The sequence below is a fragment of the Mauremys reevesii genome, linkage group 5 (genome assembly GCF_016161935.1).
Source record: "Mauremys reevesii isolate NIE-2019 linkage group 5, ASM1616193v1, whole genome shotgun sequence".
Classification (NCBI taxonomy): Eukaryota; Metazoa; Chordata; order Testudines; family Geoemydidae; genus Mauremys; species Mauremys reevesii.
In genome coordinates, this window is record NC_052627.1 from 124,636,253 (window position 1) to 124,656,196 (window position 19,944).

General features: G+C 42.9%; 1 protein-coding gene across 6 annotated transcripts in view; it reads right to left on the minus strand.

The window, feature by feature from the left end:
• ST3GAL5 (ST3 beta-galactoside alpha-2,3-sialyltransferase 5) overlaps positions 1–19,944 on the minus strand; it is a 48,639-nt gene that overhangs the window by 9,540 nt on the left and 19,155 nt on the right. For 3 of the 6 annotated variants that reach the window (XM_039541429.1, XM_039541430.1, XM_039541431.1), the window contains exons 2-5: positions 18,810–18,934; positions 8,918–9,032; positions 6,831–7,174; positions 1,945–2,131 (exon numbers count right to left, since the gene is read on the minus strand). In XM_039541429.1, coding sequence (XP_039397363.1) covers positions 1,945–2,131; positions 6,831–7,174; positions 8,918–9,032; positions 18,810–18,853 — 690 coding nt within the window. In that variant the 5' untranslated portion in view covers positions 18,854–18,934. Of the gene's footprint in view, positions 1–1,944; positions 2,132–6,830; positions 7,175–7,502; positions 7,636–8,917; positions 9,033–18,809; positions 18,935–19,944 lie in introns of those variants that run through there. The other 3 variants (XM_039541433.1, XM_039541428.1, XM_039541432.1) reach the window with 2 other exon arrangements.

The window sequence follows — 19,944 nt, forward strand, 5'->3', positions numbered from 1 at the left end:
TTCAGTTTATTCAAGTAGTTCAATGCAATGATTAATTCATTCAAAGTTCTGAAACCATCTGGAAGCTTAAAAAGCAGAAAACTTGTTTTCCTCTTTTAATCTATCAATAAACACGAAGGGGCAGGACGAGATCTACAAGTTATAAAATTTTGATGGACGTGATAACCAGCAAGAAATCAGTTCAATTAACTACAGATAATGCTTTTGTTGTTTAGTAAATCAGTTGGTTTTAAAGGCAAAAAAAATTGATACACTTTTTTTCCCTTATGTATCCAGCATATTTAAGGTAGTTTTAACAAAAAAATTTAAAATGCTATTTTGTGTGCATTTTTAATTAAATGCCAATTTCCATCCAAATAGTACCAATAATAATATGACAACCACTTAGTCTTTATATAGAGCTTCTCATCTTTTATATCTCAAAACACTTTACAAAAGAGGTCACAGTATTACTATCCCTATCTTATAAATGAGAAAATTAAGGGACACGGAGAAGTGACCTGCCCAGGGTCACACAGGCCAATGGAAGAGTCAGGAATTAAACCCACATCTCCTGAGTCCCAGTTCAGTTCTCTAGCCACTAAGCTATACTATCTCCTATATAATGCAGCTAGACAAGTCACTGCTTAAAAAAAAAATCAATCTAGTACATAAATTTGTCATTCAGCATTTTCTAACAAAAATATAAAAATTAAGAATCTGACTTAATCTATGTTAAGCTACATAACTGCTTAAATTCATGTAAGTCATAGAAACATAGGACTGGAAGGGACCTCAAGACGTCATCTAGTCCCGTCCCCTGCACTCACAGCAGGACTAAGTATTGTCTAGATCATCCCTTATAGGTGTTTGTCTAACCTGCTCTTAAAAATCTCCAATGATGGAGATTCCACAACTTCCCTGGGCAATTTATTCCAGTGCTTAACTACCGACAGTTTGGAAGTTTTTCCTAATGTCCAACCTAAACTACCCTTGCTGCAATTTAAGCTCATTGCTTCTTGTCCTATCCTCAGAGGTTAAGGAGAACAATTTTTCATCCGCCTCCTTATAAAAATCTTTTACGTACTTGAAAACTGTTATCATATCCCCCTTCCCCATCAGTCTTCTCTTTTCCAGACTAAACAAACCCCATTTCTTCAATCTTCCCTCATAGGTCATGTTTTCTAAACCTTTAATCAGTTTTATTGCTCTCCTCTAGACTTTCTCCAATTTGTCCACATCCTTCCTGAAATGTGGTGCCTAGAACTGGACACAATAACTCCAATTGAGGCCTACTCAGCGTGGAGCAGAGCAGAAGAATTACTTCTTGTGTCTTGATTACAACACGCCTGCTAATACATCCCAGAATGATGTTTGCTTTTTTTGCATCAGTGTTAAACTGTGGACTCATATTTAGCTTGAGATCCACTATGACTCCCCAATCTCTTTCTGCAATACTCCTTCCTAGGCAGTCATTTTCCATTTTGTATGTGTGCAACTGATTGTCCCTTCTTAAGTGGAGTACTTCACATTTGTCCTTATTGAATTTCATCCTATTTACCTCAGACCATTTCTCCAGTTTGTCCAGATCATTTTGAATTTTAATCCTAGCCTCCAAAGCACTTGCAACCCTCCCAGTCTGGTATCATCCACAAACTTTATAAGTATACTCTCTGTGCCATTAAATATTGTGTACCCTCCTGGTTAGCGAAAAGTAGTACCACGTTATACCAACCAAAGAGAATCAACCTTTCTTTAGAAAAATCATTCAAAAGTACAAATGCAAAACAGGATTAAAACTGAATATTTAAAAACAAAGTTTCCTGCTTGCTGATTTAAAACAATCCTCCCTGACTGCTTGTGAAGAATTCAATACAGTAAAATAGTGACTGGACTGGAAAAATCAGTTTTCTGTGCATCAGAAAACCAAGATACGCATGTGATAAGTCAATTGTTTATACCTACCAATGCTTCATTTTTTACCATTGCTTGAAGCCAATTGAAATCGACACTTTTAAATAAGACAACAACAAACAAGCTCTCAGTGTTATATTCATTTTCAGAAAGTGGGGCTCCCTCTGGATAGGTCATCCTTATGGTAGTTTTGTTACCAACATGATCTGTGTAGCCCTGAACTGGTGCATTATTTAATCTAAAAAAAAAAGGGAAACAAAACACAATAAGTAAACATGGTACCTGATGTCATTAAAATACCACACAAGTGACTTTAAATACCTAAATAACATGTTTTAGTTGGCTCACCAAATTTTATTTGAACATAATACATCAATAAATTACTCCTCTGGTAACAAGAACAAACCTCAATGGGTGGCCTCGCTCTGAAAAGCAACTGTACATATACTATTGGAGTGTTCATGTTTCTTGTTGCCCTATAACTCAACTCGGGCTCTGAGGGGCAAACAGAAAGCTTCCTGCATATTACCACCAGTAACAAAAGGCTCTTCAAGTAAAAATTACCCCTTCAATGACATCTCAGGAATCCCAATGTCCTCAGTGGGTTTGCACAAGTCTAACTGACTGGAATTTAGGAGACAAGGTGGATGAGGTATCATTATTTATTGGACCAGCTTTTGTTGGTGAGAGAGACAAGTTTTCAAGCTTAAACAAAGCTCTTCTTCAGGTCTTGGAAATTAACTCAGGCCATGTGTACACTACGAAATTAAATTGACCTAGCTTACATCGGCATACAGCTGCCGCATTAATTACACTGCTTGTGCATATTTATACTTTGCTCCTCATGTCAGCAGTGTACCTCCTCATGTGGAGTGCTTGTATAGATTGTACTGTCAGTGTGGGGCACTGTGGGATGGCTCCTGAAAGCCAGGAACAGTCTACACTGACACTGCTTCGACCTAACTACATCGACCTTGACTCTACGCCACTCTGGAGGTGGAGTTAAGTCAGCGTAGCGGGGCAGTTACAGTGACAGGAGCAAAACTGAAGTGTAGACATTTCTATAGTTACGTTGACTTAAGCTGCCGTGTTGACCTAGCCTTAGTCTACACTACAGAGTTATGTCTACACTACACGCCTTTTAGCGACACAGCTGTGCCACTACAGCCATGCCACTAAAAGGCGCACAGTGTAGCTGCTCTTTGTCGGCGGGAGAGAGTTCTCCGGCCAACAAAATAAATCCGCTCTCAACTAGAGACAGTAACACTGTCCACACCGGCGCTTTTCCTCTGTAACACTTTTCTAATTCTCAGGTGTTTGTTTTTTTCACACCCCTGAACGACCAACTTTGCCAATGAAAGTGCAGTGTAGACAAAGCCTTAACATCAGAGTGTCACTGCAAGATGAAACAGACAGTTTAACATACGAAGTTAACACATATTTCAAGGGACTATTCAAGGCAAAGTGGCCCATTAACACCTTTCCAGTCAGAGGGAGGAAAAGGCAGGGAAAGCAGCTGGGAAGAGGGGCTATTAGTGGGTTATAGATGGCTGTAATAAGCCATAAATCCAGTGTCTCTATTCAGTCCATAATTTTTAGTGTCTTGCAAATCTATTGGTGACAAGAAAAGTAGTATCTCTGCAGGGCTAATGAGGGTAAAAAGCAGTCAAGACTTACTTTTGTCATTAAAATGAGCAAGCAGTCTATATTTTACATTGCACTTGTCATCTTTTAATTCCAATGAGTATTTAATACGACCTCTAGCGAGTCCATATTATTCTTTGCCCATCTCATCACTCCCAAACCTTTTCTCTTTTCTTTTCTTTTTTTTTTAATTGGAACCTCAGAATTGTTTTTCATTTAAAGACAACAGTGGTTTATTTCATTTTTATTGACTGTTTATTATGCTTCTATTATATTATGTGTCTTCCAGAGTGTGTCAATGAGACAGGTGCACTGAAAATACAGCTATGTATCACAACTCTGAAACAGAATACTTTCTAACACTAACAGATCCACTTACCCTTTCACCTGATCAACTCCCCATGATAACCAGAAGATGGCACTGGTAATTTCAAGAGCCTACATTAGAATGATCAGACATCTATTTACTTTAGGAATTTATGTAGTACCAACTTCATGTGTATGTTGTGCTTTGTCTGTGACTGCAGTAATTGCCAACTCACTATTATCATTATCCACATTATGTGGTATCTGGTGTCTAGAGCAGTGTTTCTTAACCCACAGGTCGCTACCTAAAAGTGGGTCAAACAGATGTACAAAAGGTTCACAGCCGCCCAAGCCCTCAGCCCTGCCACCAAGGGCTGAAGTCATGAAGGTCACATAAAAATCACGGAACCAGTGACCTCCGTGACCTAGCCTTACCGATTAGCCAATCGAATGGAAGGTGGAAAGAGTTATGGGAAAAGAGTGCAGTGTAGAGTTACAAGTGAAGAGTGTGTGTTTTAATCACAAAGTGAGTCTCTAGTTAGTGAAATGGATACATTTTTAAACTGTCCTGTTGCAACTGCAAGTACCAATGATAGTAGGAATTCATCACAACCTGAGAAGAAAAGTAATTGTAGATATGACCCTGCTTACTTAAAGTTTGGGATTTCATTTACCGCGGACTGAAATGGTGAACACAGGCCAGAGTGTGTCATCTGCAGTGAACTGTTAACAAATTAAAGCCTAAAACCATCAAATTAATGTAGACATTTGGAGACAAAGCACTCTAGCTATAAAGAGAAGCCTCTTGATTTTTTTTTAAACAAAAAAGCCAAATGGAAAAGTCAAAAAAAAAATATGAACATGTATTTACTGTCCGTCAGCAAGCACTGCATGCCTCTTACATTGTTGCACACCGCATTGTAAAAATGCTCACGCTGTCACTGAGGAGTTAGTTTTACCTTCTGCTATTGACATATGCACTAAATTGTCAGGCGAGTCAGTGGCAAAAAAAATTAAAAGCAATCTCTCTCTCTCCAACAATACAATATGGAGAAGAATCTGTGATATAGCTCAGAATACACCAAACTGCAAACAACTGATCGTCTTTCAGTAAGCGACTGTTTTGCTTTACAATTAGATGAATCTACAGATGTATCAAACCATGCTATCTTGCTGGTTTATGTGAGGCATGCATGCAAAAGTGATTTGCAAGAACAGTACTTGTTAAGTGCAGATTTGCCTATTTCTACTACTACTGCTGATATATTTGTTACACTGGATAATTACTGGGAGTCAGCGGGATTAAGCTGGTCAAAGTGTGTTGGTGTTACAACTGATGACGGAAACATTCAGTAGTTGCTCTAAGAATCCTTTTGGAAGCACCCAATGCAACATGCAACTAGTGTTTCCTGTACAGGGAGGCATTAGCAGCTAAAGACAAGGCACCCGAGCTTCACGAAACTCTTAAAAATGCTGTAAAAATAGTGAATTACATCAAACAAAATGCCAAGAATTCATGATGCTTTCACGCCTTCTGTCAGAAAATAGGCAGTACACATGTACATCTGCTTTACTGGCTGCCCCATGGCAAAGTGTTGTCTCATGTATATAAACTTAAAAATGAGTTGGCAGCTTTTTCTTGAAGAAAAAAATCTCACCTGGTAGAGCACTTCAGTAACAACAAATGGCTTGTTTGTGCTGCATATATGGCAGATATATTCGATCACCTGAATGATCTGAATCGGTCTTTACAGGGCAGAGGACACAATTGCTTTGAGCTAACTGACAAAATTGCTGCATTAAAAAAAAAACCAACCAACCAACCAAAAACCTCTCTCTGTGGAACAAACGTTTCAAATGATAGGATGGACATGTTTCGTAACGCATATCCAGAAACAAAATTTTTTTGAAAGATTGCACTAGCCAGGAAGCATTGAAGAAAATGATCAGTAGTCATTTAACTAAATTGCACACAAGATTCTGCAATTACTTTCCAGACGAACAACTTGAGGGCAAAGAATGGATACAGGATCCATTTGGAGTTGTGCTGGAAAACATGAATCTACCTAAGGAGGAAGAATCTCAGCGGTCAAGATAACTTGCATTCACAGTCTATAGAGAAAATATACTGAAATGAGCATTTCCCAATTTTCTTGCAGTGCTGCTGCTGGAAAATGTCCTGCTCTTGTAAAAGCAGCAAAGAATCCTGTGGCACCTTACAGACTAACAGACGTTTTGCAGCATGAGCTTTCGTGGGTGAATACCCACTTCATCGGATGCAAGAGTGGAAATTGCTCTTGCTTGCCATGCAATTAGTGTCATTTTGCCTTTCAGTACAACACAGTTGTGCAAAACTGGATTCTCTGCCTTGACTCAACTGAAGAATAAAAGCAGGAATAGACTGGATGTTGAACACAACCTTCAGATTGCGCTGACTAAAATTACACCAAACTTTGATAAACTTGTCAAAGAGAAGCAAGCTCAGGTTTCTCATTAAGTGGAACCTAGGATTTATTACACTGTTAATATGTTCCTGTTAATATTGATTTCTGCCTTTAACTTTCTGGATATTGAGCTGCTTTAACTTATTATTACTATTATTATTGTTATTGTTGCTGCTACATATAGTGGGTAATAAGTATTTTGGGGCCAAAATACGTGTGTTTTCTACTTATCGGATTGGGACTGACCATCAATGTTTACAAATGGGTCCTGGTCCAAAAAAGGTTGAGAACCACTAGTCTAGAGCACACTGAAATAATGATATATTCCTGGTCCCTGCAGTCTGATTTTGAGTAACTTTATCTGATTCACCATATTTTAAATATTGTAAAGACAAGTAATATTAATAAAGTGCTTTCAGTTTCATAAACTAAGTAATAAATGGAGTTTGAGACTTCCCTTTCCCCTCCCCAAAAGAGAGGCTGTTTGCAAACAACATAAATGTTAAATTACTTTGTAACGTTAGACAGAAGAGAAATATGCACCTTATAACAATATCAAATTCATTCAGCACATGGCCTAGCTCCAATCCATGAAGTATTCCACCACTTCCTACAACAACACAACGCTTACAGTGTTTTGATTTCAAGTTCTCTGGCAAGTCATGCTCAGGTAAGAGTTTTAAGAGGTTCTGAAGTTTATGAGAGTTCTTGTGAAATCCAAACGGAGGTTTGTATTTAAACACATCTTCATGTCCGTATATATCTTCTCTTACAAAGGGAAATATGTTCGCGCTGTACTTCTCAGCAAATAATCTGTCCATCTCCTTCTTCACAAAAGAATGTCGACATTCTCCTTGCTGTATGAGTTTGGCATATTTTTGTGCTCTCTGAAACAAGACAGTATATAAAATTTAAGTCACACAAGCTAGTACATTTCAGTATTACAAATATAGCATATCCTGTCTGAAGCAACCTCCCAGGAGGCCAATAGACATCCATAAATTAGCAGGTATAGATTTTAGAAAGATAAACAAAGCTGAACCACCAACTGTGGGAAATTTAAAACTAGTCAGTTAAAACAAGAAGCTACCTGTTTGTGGTGCTATCATGAGTGCAGATTTCAGGTATAACTTTTACATCCTTCAGGTGGAAGATTTCTTTAGGAGTAAGTTAGAGTGCAGGTGCAGTCAGAAAAATTACCATGTAAAATGGTACCTTTTTACAAAGCTTGTCTGCTTCCTGCACATTTTCAAGCAATAACTGGTTATTTTTGTTCATGGCCAAGACAGCTACGGGAAAGGAAGATTGTCATCCATCAGTAACAAATTTGTCAGCTAAATTTTGATTGCAGAAACTGTACTACTGGAGACATGCGAACTGGAAAGAAAAACTGTGTCACATCCAAGACAGGACTTGCAGCATTTTGACTTGTGAACTGATTTTAATCTAGATGTTTATGGTCATTTAAAGAAATCCCACTATAACCATGCTTAAAATGTTCACCCAGAAGTGGAGGGTCTCAAGTTCTCCGTAAAATGAAGTACCAAAATAAAAACCTACAGTACTAGCTTTCAGCTGAATCTTCCCTTGCCAAATAAATGATAATCTGTCTCTTTGAAACAAGATCCTCCTGCACATTTTTAGAGAGTAGAATCTACAAATTGCAGTCTGGTACAAGGAGGAAGCTTTAGTATAGTTCAAAGGCAAAGATGCCATTTTACCACTGCTCAACAAATTAGAGGATTTATCATAAAAACAAGAACAAAATGGAAAGATGGGAGGAACAGAGGCAAGTAGAAAACAAAGAGATGTTTGTGTGATATATATGGGAGAGTCAAAAATGCAAGCCTGATGTTAAGATTACAGAAAAAGGGGAACAAAGGAGAATAGGAAATAGGGACAGTTTTTTTTTAATCGCAATTAAAAGAACTCCACAGATGTCCAGAACAGACCCTACCAGTACCAAAAATGTTTAAACGGGCCCAGGTGTTTTAGAATTCTAAGCAGATATTTAGAATATTAAATTCTTCCTTCTTTCCCAATGCAGGGTGACGATCAGCACCTTTGTGTTACAGTGTAATAGCAAGCATAATGTTTCAGTTTTTAGAACAACTCTCAAGCCTTCTCACTCTCCAGTGTGGCACTACAGAAGCTGGTTTTTAAGTCTGACTAATCATCTCATCCATTCTGCAACTTCCAGTGAGGTCAAAGGCATTCCGTGCATGCAACTAGCAAAATAATCAGGCCACAGAATTCTACGTACATATCTAAGTCCTTTTTTTTTTTTCTTGCAACCTTCCACTGTGTTAATGCAGTCAAACTTCTTCAAACTATGTATCATGTCTGTGATGGCAAATGTTACTCTTTCATAAACCATTGTTTTCTTCCTCCAATTTTATTCCTAAAACTCTATAATTTTCTCTGTGTAAGTCTCACTGCCTACACAAGCATAAGAATTGAAAACCTCAGCCTCTCAGTGCAGGTAATGGAGCATACAGAAAGGTAAATTCATCTGCCTTCATTGTAGGACTTCAGCCTACAACTCCATCACTTCAGGTCCTGCAGTGAACTTTCCAACTCAACACAATACATCAGTAACATCTGCTAGATACAGATAAAGAATAGCAAACCTTTACACGTTTGGGGTCCACATAGTGCATTTTCTTCATGTCACATTCTTCAGGGCCAAAACTTAACTTGAGGATATAAAGGAAGCACACCACGACTGCAAACAGTGTAACACGTCTAAAACGAACAAGAGCCATTGATTACATTTAGGGCAGTAGGCCATAGGAGTTATTTCTGAGCTACTCCTTTGTGAAGCTGATAAAATGTGAGCGAGTTCAAAAAAAAAAGTAAAGAAGCATGTTTAAGTGCAACCCATAGTGAGACACTGCACAGTCCTAATGCTGTAAGCCACATTCTTCCTCACCCCATCAAAGCTTTTTGCACTAAAGTACTAAAGTGGATCAATACTGTAATATGGAGACTGGTGCTCAAGGATGCTTTCGCTTTGTAGTGTGGTTCTGCACTAGTATCGGTTACTTTAAACTAAATGACGTTGATTTGTCCTGCATCAAATCTGGCTACATCAACAGGCTGCTCTCTGTACATTTTGGGACTACACTAAAGTGCGTTTCAGATTTCTTTGAAAAGAACAGTTTTACTTCACTCTTAAAAATGGCCAAAACAAACATTACTCATGCAAAGAGTGCAGTTGCAAACTGAGTTTTCAGTATCAAAAATACTTGAATGTTTTTGGTGCTGAAAACCCAATCTGAAAACTTCAAAGCCTAAATCCCACACCACCATTTAGGTGCCACCAAATCTATTTTGGGTTACTTGGAAGGCCAGAATGCAGGATTTATAATCCCAAATTTAAAAAAACACTCAGACACCCAACTTTCCGCCCTATATTTAAAAGCCAGCATTCCTAGAATCATTTTAATCCAAGTTTTCCTCAGTGTTTTGAGCATGGTAAAGGCCTATGTCAGTGGTCTCCAACACGGTGCCCGCGGCCGCCATGGCGCCAGCGGGGGCATCTTAATGCACCCGCGTCCTGGACCCCAGGAGAGCACCCGCCGAAATGCCACCAAATTTCAGCGGCATTTCAGCGGGGACGCCTCTCGATGACACCGCTTGCCGTCGACAAGCGACGTCATCGAGAGGCGTCCCCGCCAAAATTTGGGAGTGACACCTCTCGATGACGTCGCTTGTCGACGGCAAGCGGCGTCATCGAGCGGCGTCGCTGCTGAAATTCGGCGGCATTTCGGCAGGTGCTCCACCGCCGCAGTGGTCCTTCATCTGGCACCTGCCAGACGAAAAGGTTGGGGACCACTGGCCTATGTGAATGCTGAGTATTATTACTGGGAACTACTATCTGAATAACATAAGTAATAAGAGTTACCAGTCAGCTGAGTGCTGTTACCTTAGATGGAGTGTTATACTTAGGGCCCTACCAAATTCACAGTCATAAGATTTTAAAAATTTCATGATTTCAGCTATTAAAATCTGAGATTTTACAATGTTAATTTTAGGGCTCTTGACTAATAAAGGAGTTGTGGGGGGGTTGCAAGGTTATTGCAGGGGGGTTGCGGTACTGCTTCCCTTACTTCTGCGCTACTGCTGGCAGTGGCACTACTTCAGAGTTGGGCAGCTGGAGAGCGGCAGCTGCTGGCTGGGAGCCCAGTCACCGCCAGCAGCAGCGCAGAAGTAAGGATGGCACGGTATGGTATTGCCACCCTTATTTCTGTGCTGCTGCCTGCAGAACTGGGCCCTCAGGCAGCAGCTGCCACTATCCAGCTACCCTGCTCTGAAGGCAGCAGCACAGAAGTAAGGATGGCCTGGTATGGTATCGTCCCCCTTACTTCTGTGCTGCTGCTGCTGGCAGGGTGCCACCTTCAGAGCTGGGTGCCTGGCTAACAGCCACCGCTCTCCAGCTGCCCAGATCTGAAGGCAGCAGAGAAGTAATGGTGGCAATACTGTGACACGCCCCCCCCAAATAACCTTGTGACCCCACCTTGCAACTCCCTTTTGGGTCAGGCCCCTCAATTTGAGAAACACTGGTCTTCACTGTAGAATCTGTACAGTGTAGGGTAAAAGCACACTAAAGACCAGATTTCATGGGGGGAGACCAGATTTCACCGTCTGTGACACACTTTTCATGGCCATGAATTCGGTAGGGCCCTAGTTATAGTACATTTTAAATATTCACTTGAAAGTAGTTTAAACAATAGTTCATCCTCTCGTTTCACCACCATCCCTTCCCCACAGACACCAGCCAAAGCAGTACCTTTAATTTGGGACATAGGAGAGAGTAATTATAAATTGTTACTATTAAACAGTTACTACTATATGCTCCCCTGTCCCCAGTGCTAGTTCCTATAATGGGAACTACTCCCTAAGAATGTTAATAGACAATGTTTATTAACATTTATTCCCTTGTTACGAAAGGGATTAAAATAAACTATAAAGAGCAGATGTCTTTTGTGCTGCCAACATATGAAGGCATGTAATTGTCTGGCCTTTAACCTCACAAAGGATGGGATTAAGTATGAGAAAAAGTTACTTACTATAACTGGAGGTTCTTTGAGATGGGTGGTCCCTTCCTGGATTCCAAACACAGATGCGCATGCGCGCCATTCGCTGGAGCCGGAACTGTTCATAGTAGTATCTGTTGACCCGCACATGCATCAACTGCGTGGCACATTCGAGGCTTTAAGAGGCTGTGCTAGTCGACACCCCTCCCAGTTCCCTCGTACCAAGAAGCAAATGGAGCCCAGAGCACAGGAGAAAAACGGCTGAATTGGAATTCAGATAGGGACCACACATCTCAAAGAACCTCCAGTTACACTAAATAACCTTCTCTTCTTTTTCAAGTGATGGACCCTATGTCAGGATTCCAAACGTGGGAGAGTAGCGAGCAGTGATCAGTATGGAAGCGGACACGAGGGCTCTTGAGAAGACCAAGTCAGTAGGACAGCGTGACCAGCTGCTGCATCCATCACCATCGAGGGGGCAATGGCATAGTGAGAGGAAAAGGTGTGGACAGAGAACCAAGCAGCTGCCCGACATATCTATTGCCATGGAACATCCGCAAGGAAAGCCAACAGAGTTGCATACGCCCATGTGGAGCGGTCACACTGCAACAGGAGATCCACTTGGAGAGGCATTGGGAAGAAAGGGTGCAACTCCGACAGCGCTCTGTGATGGCGATGAAGAGCCAGGGGGCCAGTCGGAAGTCACATGTGTGGTGGAGATAAAAGGCTAATGCTCAGCAGACATCAAGGGAATGGAATATGTGCTCCATGAGAGAGGCGTGTGGCTTAGGGCAGACGACAGGAAGGTGTGTACTCTGGTTGAGGTGGAAGGAGGAAGTCACCGTGGGCAGGAACTCAGGGTAATGACGAAAGGAGACCCTGTCTTTGTGGAAGATGGTAAATGGCAGATCCGCCATCATGGCGGCCAGTTTGCTGACACATCATGCGGAGGTGATAGCCACCAAGAAGATGACCTTCATGGAAAGATGGGAGAGGGAGCAAGTGGCGAGGGGTTCGAAGGGTGGCTTGGTGAGCACAGAGAGAATCAGATTCTGAACCCAAGAGGGGACAAGCCTTTGTACTGGGGGGAAAGCATTGAGAAGGCCGCAGAGGAAGCAGGAGGTTGTCGGATGGGTGAAGATGTAGAAGCCATCCACAGGAGGAAAGAAAGGCACTAAGTGCCTCCAGGTGGAGGCAGATGGAGTATTGAGCAAGGCCTGATTGGCAGAGATGATGGAGGTAGTCCAGAAGGACAGGAATGGAGACAGAGTCTGGAGAGATGTGATGGTGCTGCGCCCATGCGGTAAAGCGGTGCCACTTAGCTTGACAGCAGATTCGAGTGGATTGGTATCTGCTATGAGTGAGGATGTCTCGGACGGGGTCGGCACAAGCCCGGTCTACATGCGAGCCCCCATCCAAGTACCAGGCGGTGAGGTGCAGAGGGCTCGGATTGGAGTGCTGCAGCCAGCTGTGCACCTGCATTAGGAGACCCGGGAGGGTCAGAAGAGGAATTGGAGGGCAAGCACAGATTGGTGTACCAATACTGGTGAGGTCGGGAGAGGTCACTCAGTCCTTCCGCACTTTGTGCAGGACCTGGGGAAGGAGGGAAATGGGTGGGAAGGCGTAGTGGAGATCCGAGATCCAGGGAATGAGAAGGGCGTCACCTATGAACCTGGGCCCAGGGCTCAACAGGAGCAGAAGAGGGGAAATACTCCAGTTCTCCAACTTCACAGAGGTCCCAGTGCAGTGTGCTCCACCAACGAAAGATGGATCAGAGAGTGGGGTTGAGGAGTCTCACTCCTTGTTGGCGTGGAAGGACCGGCTGAGCCTGTCCGCCGGGGAGTTGCTGGTGCCTTGGAGGTGCACAGCATACAAGGTAATTCCATGCTGGAGGTACCAATTCCAAAGATGGATGGCCTCCGTGCAGAGGAAAGGAGACCTGGTCCTACTTGTTCATTGATATATACAACCTTCGTCATACTGTCAGACAGGAGCTGAACATGGCAGGAACAGAGGAAGGGCAGGAAGGCCTCACAGGCCAGGTGGACTGCCCATAGTTCCAAGACGTTGATGTGCATCTGCACAACCTTTGGTGATCAAAGACCCTGAGCAGTGCAGTCGTCAAGGTAGTTGCCCCAGCCAACGAGTGAGGCATCCAGGTTGGAGAGTGGTGCTAGGCGTGGAGGACATGAACAGAATGCCTGCTAGAATCACGGACAGTTTGCACCACCAGGTGAGGGAAGCCAAAACAGTGGGAGGGATGATGACCACCTTGGGCAGGCGGTCCGACTGGGGATCACAGATGCAGCAGAGCCAGAGTTGAAGGCAACACATATGGAGGTGGGCATATGGCGTGCCTGCAGTGCAGGCCACGATACGGCCCAGGAGGGATAGGTACTGATGGAGGTACATTTGCGGGCGGCGGTGGAGCATCGCAATAAGAGAAGTGAGGAAAGCGAAGCCATCCATGGGAAGAAAGGTACGGGGTGCAGAATCCAGGTGTACCCCCATGAAAGTGATCGTGCAGGTAGGGATGAGGATCGACTTTTCCTCGTTGATGTAGATCCCCACGCTGCCAAGGATGGCGTGGAGGGTCTGGATAGAGGCAAGAGGGCGCCACAAGGAGCCAGTCATCCAGCTAGGGGAAAGAGAGAATGGCCCTGGTGGTGCATATAGGCCACCAAAACCACAAAGACCTTCGTGAAGACGCAGAATGCAGTGGTGATTCTGAAGGGGAGGACGTGGAATTCGTAATACAAACTGCTCACCCGGAGGCGGAGGAATTTGCAATGAGCAGAGTGGATGTCCATGTGGAAGTATGCATCTTTCATATCGAGAGCAGTGAACCAAGCTCCACAGGTGAAGGAAGGGATAATAAGGGGGAGGGTGACCATCCTGAAGCGAAACTTGTGAATAAATTTGTTCAGGGAGTGGAGATCCAAAATGGGATGAAGACCATCCCCTTTTCTTCAGGATGAGGAAACGGGGGGAATAAAAACCATGGCCACAGTAGGGTTGCAGCACGGGTTCTATGGTGTCCTTTTGGAGGAGGGTGGTTGCTTCCTCACAGAGATGGTCCTGGGAAGGGTCCGGAGGGTGGCCACTGGGCGGATGATTAGGAGGGAAGGAGAGGAATTCAATAAGGCAGCCCTGGTGGACGATGTCCAGCACCCAATGGTCAGAGGTGATCCTACCCCAATTGTGAGCAAAGAGGGCAAGACAACCCCTGAAGACGATCTGTGGTGTGGCCAGAGGGATGGAGGAGGGTTCACAGTTCTCGAGGAAAGAGTCAAAAGGGTTGCTTAGATGGATGGCGATGGAAGCAACAGAGGAAGAACATCGAGGTGGCTGGGAGCAAGGGTGATGCAGGTCAGGTGGCCATTGAGGGTACGGCTGGTAAGTGGCAAAAGAGAGAGGGCAGAAGGACGAGCGTTGCTGTTGGCGGGTCAGAGCCAGAGTAGAAATGCCCAGCGACTGGAGGGTGGCACAAGAGTTCTGGAGGGAGCAGAGGGACTCGTCTGTCTTGTCACTAAATAGCTTATGGTTGTCAAAGGGAAGGTTCTCAAGAGTTGTCTGACATCCACAGGGAAACCGCTAGACTGGAGCCAAGAGTAGCGATGGAGCACCACTCCGGATGCCAAGGAATGTGACATAGTGTCAGCGGTGGCATCAACAGCAGTTTGGAGAGCTACGTTGGTCACCAGTTTTTCCTCATCCAACAGATGCTGAAATTCCTGCTGCTTTTCTGGAGAAAGGAAGTCCTGAAAGTCCACCAGCTTGGAATAGGACAGGAAATCATACTTTGCAAGGACAGTCTGGTAGCTAGCAATGCGGAATTGTAGACCCATGGACGAATATACCTTGTGGCCCAGCAAGTCCAGCTTTTTGGTAAAGCAGTCAGGACACGTGGATTTAAAGTGCTGCTGATGGGTGCGCTCCATGGCCGTGTGCACTACCAGGGAGTTGGGTGGGTAAAGAGAAAGTCCATACCATTAGAGGGCACAAAGGAGCAGCGTTCTGCCTGCTTTGACATAGGAGGCTGGCATGTGCCCAACAGCCTGAGCTGACTGCAAGATGGTGTCATGGATGGGCAAGGTGGTATGGGAAGGCCCCAGAGGCTGGAGAATGTCGAGGAAGTGTTCCTGGGAATCATGAACATCCTTCACTGTGAAATTAAATGCAGCAGCTCTGCCGCGGAGCAAGCTCTGGTACTGGGTATGGTTGTTAGGCACCAAGAAGGTGGATGGAATGCGGGCATCATCCAAGGACGAAGAGGTGCCTGTGGGGACTGAAGGTGCCAACGGTGCGGCTGGTGCTGACGAAGCAGAAGCATCCAGAGGTTCCTCATGGAAGGTGGCGGTATGGCGACAGATTAGCAGTGATGCAGGCGGTACATCCCACGATCCTGGTAGGGGTCTCAAGCGGGCCAGTAGGGCCTGGCATAGGGATCGCAGGCATCGGCGGTGCCCATGGGTAGCGGAACCATGGATCAGCTGAGGGATCACAAGTCTGTGGGTGTGACCAGTGCCAAGAGGTCGAGGCTGTAGGACCGGGCAGAAGAGAAGGCTGTGTCCGGGACAGAGGACCACTCTGATTCTGAAGAGGGGTCCGGTAGAGGAGGGGCTGTCAGTGAAGGCAGAATTGTCAATGCAAGACGAGGTCCGAGAGGATGGTCAACAACTAGAAGGGGCACATCCGTCACCAGAGCCGGAGGAGAAAGATGGAGTAGGAGGGGCTCGTCCGCTGGAGAGGGGAGTCTCGGAACAGGCAGGGGTCCGGAGTGCAGGGGAGAGCGAACGAAAGGCAGCATGAGTTCATCTGACGGCATCAGGGGTGATAAGCATGCCAGTGTGCACAGGACTGGGTGGGACAGGCCAGAAGGTCCTGGCAGTGTTGATGGCACCGAGGGCAAAGGAGGAGGCCCAGGTGCCAGAGCAGAAGACAGGGCCAGTGGTGTACAACAGCATTTGGAGCGGTGCTCCATATAAGCCTTCTTAGGAGCAGGAGCATCCACAACTGCACACGACTTCTCGCCCAACCTAACATGGCGCGGGGAGGTAACACTGCATTTAGAAGCTGTCCCCGTCGGGGAGCCGCTCTTATGCCCGTGCTTCTTGTGCACGCAATGGGCTTTAGGCAGGTGTGGCAGCGCCACATGGGAGGGGCCCAGTGAAGCACTCACCACTAGTGTCAGGCACTGTTCCAGCAGATCTGGTGGAGCCGTGTCCAGTTATGCACGTGGGTGCATTGACTCCTCCATCAGATATTTCCGGAGCTAAAGTTCACAAGCTGCTTGAGTCCAGGCAACAAGAAACAGTACAAAGGCAACGAATGTGCTCGTCTCTCACTGAAAAAGAAACGAGGGCGCAAGTCACAGTTCTTGAAGCCGGCTTGCTGGATCCAGGGAGAAAGAAACCCCTGAAGGGGAGAAGTCCAAGGAAAACTAACTAACTACTAAAAACTCATGGACAACTATATACAGCAGAAATAAAGAGCAGTTCTCTTAGTGAGAAAGCAGAGTTCCAACTCTGGCCATGCAGCGGTAAGAGGGAACTGGAGTGGCGTCGACCCGCACAGCCTCAGATGTACCATGCGGTTGATGCACGATGCACGTGTGGGTCAACAGACAGTACTGCAAACATTTCCGGCTCCAGCACACGTGGGCACCCATTAGCACCCGCGTTTGGAATCTAGATAGGGACCATCACTCAAAGAACAACCTTGACTTAAGCATTAGTTCACATGAAATGGAGCTAATGGAGGACTAAGCCTCAAAGGTGGATGCACCATCCAGCACTTTTATGCTACTTAACAGCATCCTTTTTTTGGAAACTCAGCTTATTCAAATGTACTATAAGTGTATATCTTATATTTACCTTTTATTTTAAAGCTACAGAATCCAGGAGTGTGCTAGATGGTTTACAATTTAAAAAAAAATACACAAAGCAGCAAACAATGCCCCTTCATTAAAGTGCTTACAATCAAGATTCTGCCAAGACAGTAATACACAATAGAGAAGAAGGGATGAGAAAAACAAAGGCTACAGTAACAAGATCACACATTTAGTCAGTTTTGCTTATATGCACACCCAGTGTGTTGCGTTAGGCTTTTTTCTTAATTAGACATACGTAGGTCGATCAAAAATTGCACAGCATTTTACAACCCACCACATAAATTCTGCAGAGACATGTTATATCATCACTTCTGCAAAAAAGTTTCAATTCACCTGCTATTGCTTCTGAGAAGGCACAGCCAAGATGTTTTAGACTGATGGAGTCCTTGCCAATACTCCACTATAAAAAGGGCATTTTCCTAAGAACTGATGATTTTTTTGATTTTTTTTTTACCCAGAACAGAATAAATAATGTTAATTAAGTACTTTCTGACAAAGACTATTGTATAACAGTAACGTTGCAATGTCAACAGCCTGATTTGTCATGTTAAAAAACAAAAACAAGAACAGTTAGCAAAATGCTATTTGGTCATTGATATCTTAAAAACCACTCATATGCTAAAGAATAAAAATATTTTTAAATTGACCGTTACAGATGGATATCATTCTTATTCTACTTGTTAGTTAATTTGAATACATTTCTTGTTATTAGGAAATCTGGCTATGGATTTTTGAGGTTTAGTTGTTCATTTATTCCCATGGAACAAAGCCAACCATAACAATGTATGGATTTTTATACACAAATAAATATTGTCAGTCACTTAGAATAGCATAGATAATTTTTAATAAACTAATGACTGTATATTTGGTTTCTGCATGTCAGAAGTTAATATACAATAAAGCCAAGATTTTCACAAATGGGTGACTAAAGTTTGTATTATTAGTGAAGTTTGCTAATCCACACTCTAGTAAACCATAAAAACACTGGCAAGTTCTCCATATTTTACAAAGATTTAATGGCCTACATTGTAATGATGTGTCTTAATACAAATATATCTTTATTTTTATACAATTTAGCATTTATACTAATATACTACTAGCTGTGAAGTATTATCAAATTAGAACTAACTACAAGGGACAAACATATTTTGTGCAATATTTTTTAAAAGCACAATTGTGTTTAGCAAGTAAACTAACACTCAGTAATCTACAGTGTGTTTCCACTGTACTCTATTTTCATCAAGTACCACACTATGGAAGTGTCTGGCATGATGATTTACTGGACACGAAATAAAACTGACATTCCAGGGTTTGCTGCTAAATTCTTATTGGGGGGTGAGGGGAAATGGGTTGTGTATACTATATATACACACACACACACACAGACGGGTCTGGCATCTTGAAAAAAAACGACACAGGCACCAACTTCCAATGTGATTGGGTGCCTAACTCCCTTTGGCAGATGTGACAATCCCATTCCCTAGGCTTTTATACCACACATCACTGAGGTATCTTCAGTGCCTACACCCTGCAGCATGTTTGATTAAACAGCAATTTAAATCTAATTTATCATGACAGAGACACACTTACTTGAGAGTACCTTTTAAAAAACAGCTTGGTCTTTTCATCTTCATGTGTGACCAGCTTATACCATTGCACAGAGGGCAAGTGATCACTTTTCAACTTCATACAATTATCTTCATCACTCAGCATTGCTGTAAAGAAAAAAAAACACTTTAAATAAGAATCTTGTTGCTATGCTTTCAAAAAGCTTCTGAAGACATCCAATTACTATGAACAATTAAAGTGGAAAGTTTCCTGGAATAGATCCTAGTTTTGTTTACCCTGTTGTCAATGGTGAATTGCAGTTTTAATTTCTGTATTGTTAATAATTACTTCATCCCAATGGGTTGCAATGAATGAATGAATGAATTCATCCCAATCAACTCTCAACTGTACTGCTAGGAAGCAATTCTAAAAATATACAAGTGTTACTATTTACAAAGCATAGATTCCATGCGAGTTTAAAATCATAGAAGATGTAACATTTTGAACTATATGAATTACATTATACAGAAGTTATATAAAGCTATCACAGAACACAATAACTGACTATACGCTACATGTACACAAACATTATATATATATATATATATATATATATATATATATATATATATATATATATATATATATATATAAAATCTACATACAAGCCTTATGTCATCTATTCCAGCATTACATCACGTCTCAGACTGTAAACTACCCAAGGCAATGATTGTATCTCTGAATTCTATTCAGCATCACATACAACTATTACAACATACAAGAAAGTAATAAAATATTTCAAAGAGGGAGCCCCTGTAGAGAGAGGGCAGGTGTGACGTATTAAATGACCGAGTTCCAAAAAGAATGTCTAAACAGAGGGGAAACCGAAGAGTAGGTTTCAATCGATTTATAAGAAAGCAGGGTTATCTAAAATACAGATAAATATTTTAGTTTATCCCAAGAGCAGGTTAACAGGTAACTTGATCATAGTCTACAGGAACCTATATGGGGAGAATATTTTTGATAGGTAAGAAAATCTAGCAGAAAGGGGCATGATAAGATCCAAAAACTGGAGGCTGAGGCCAGACAAATTCAGACTAGAAACAAGGTGCACATTTTTAACAATAAAGATAATAGACCATCGGAGCAACTCTGTCACTTGAAGTCTTTAAAATCA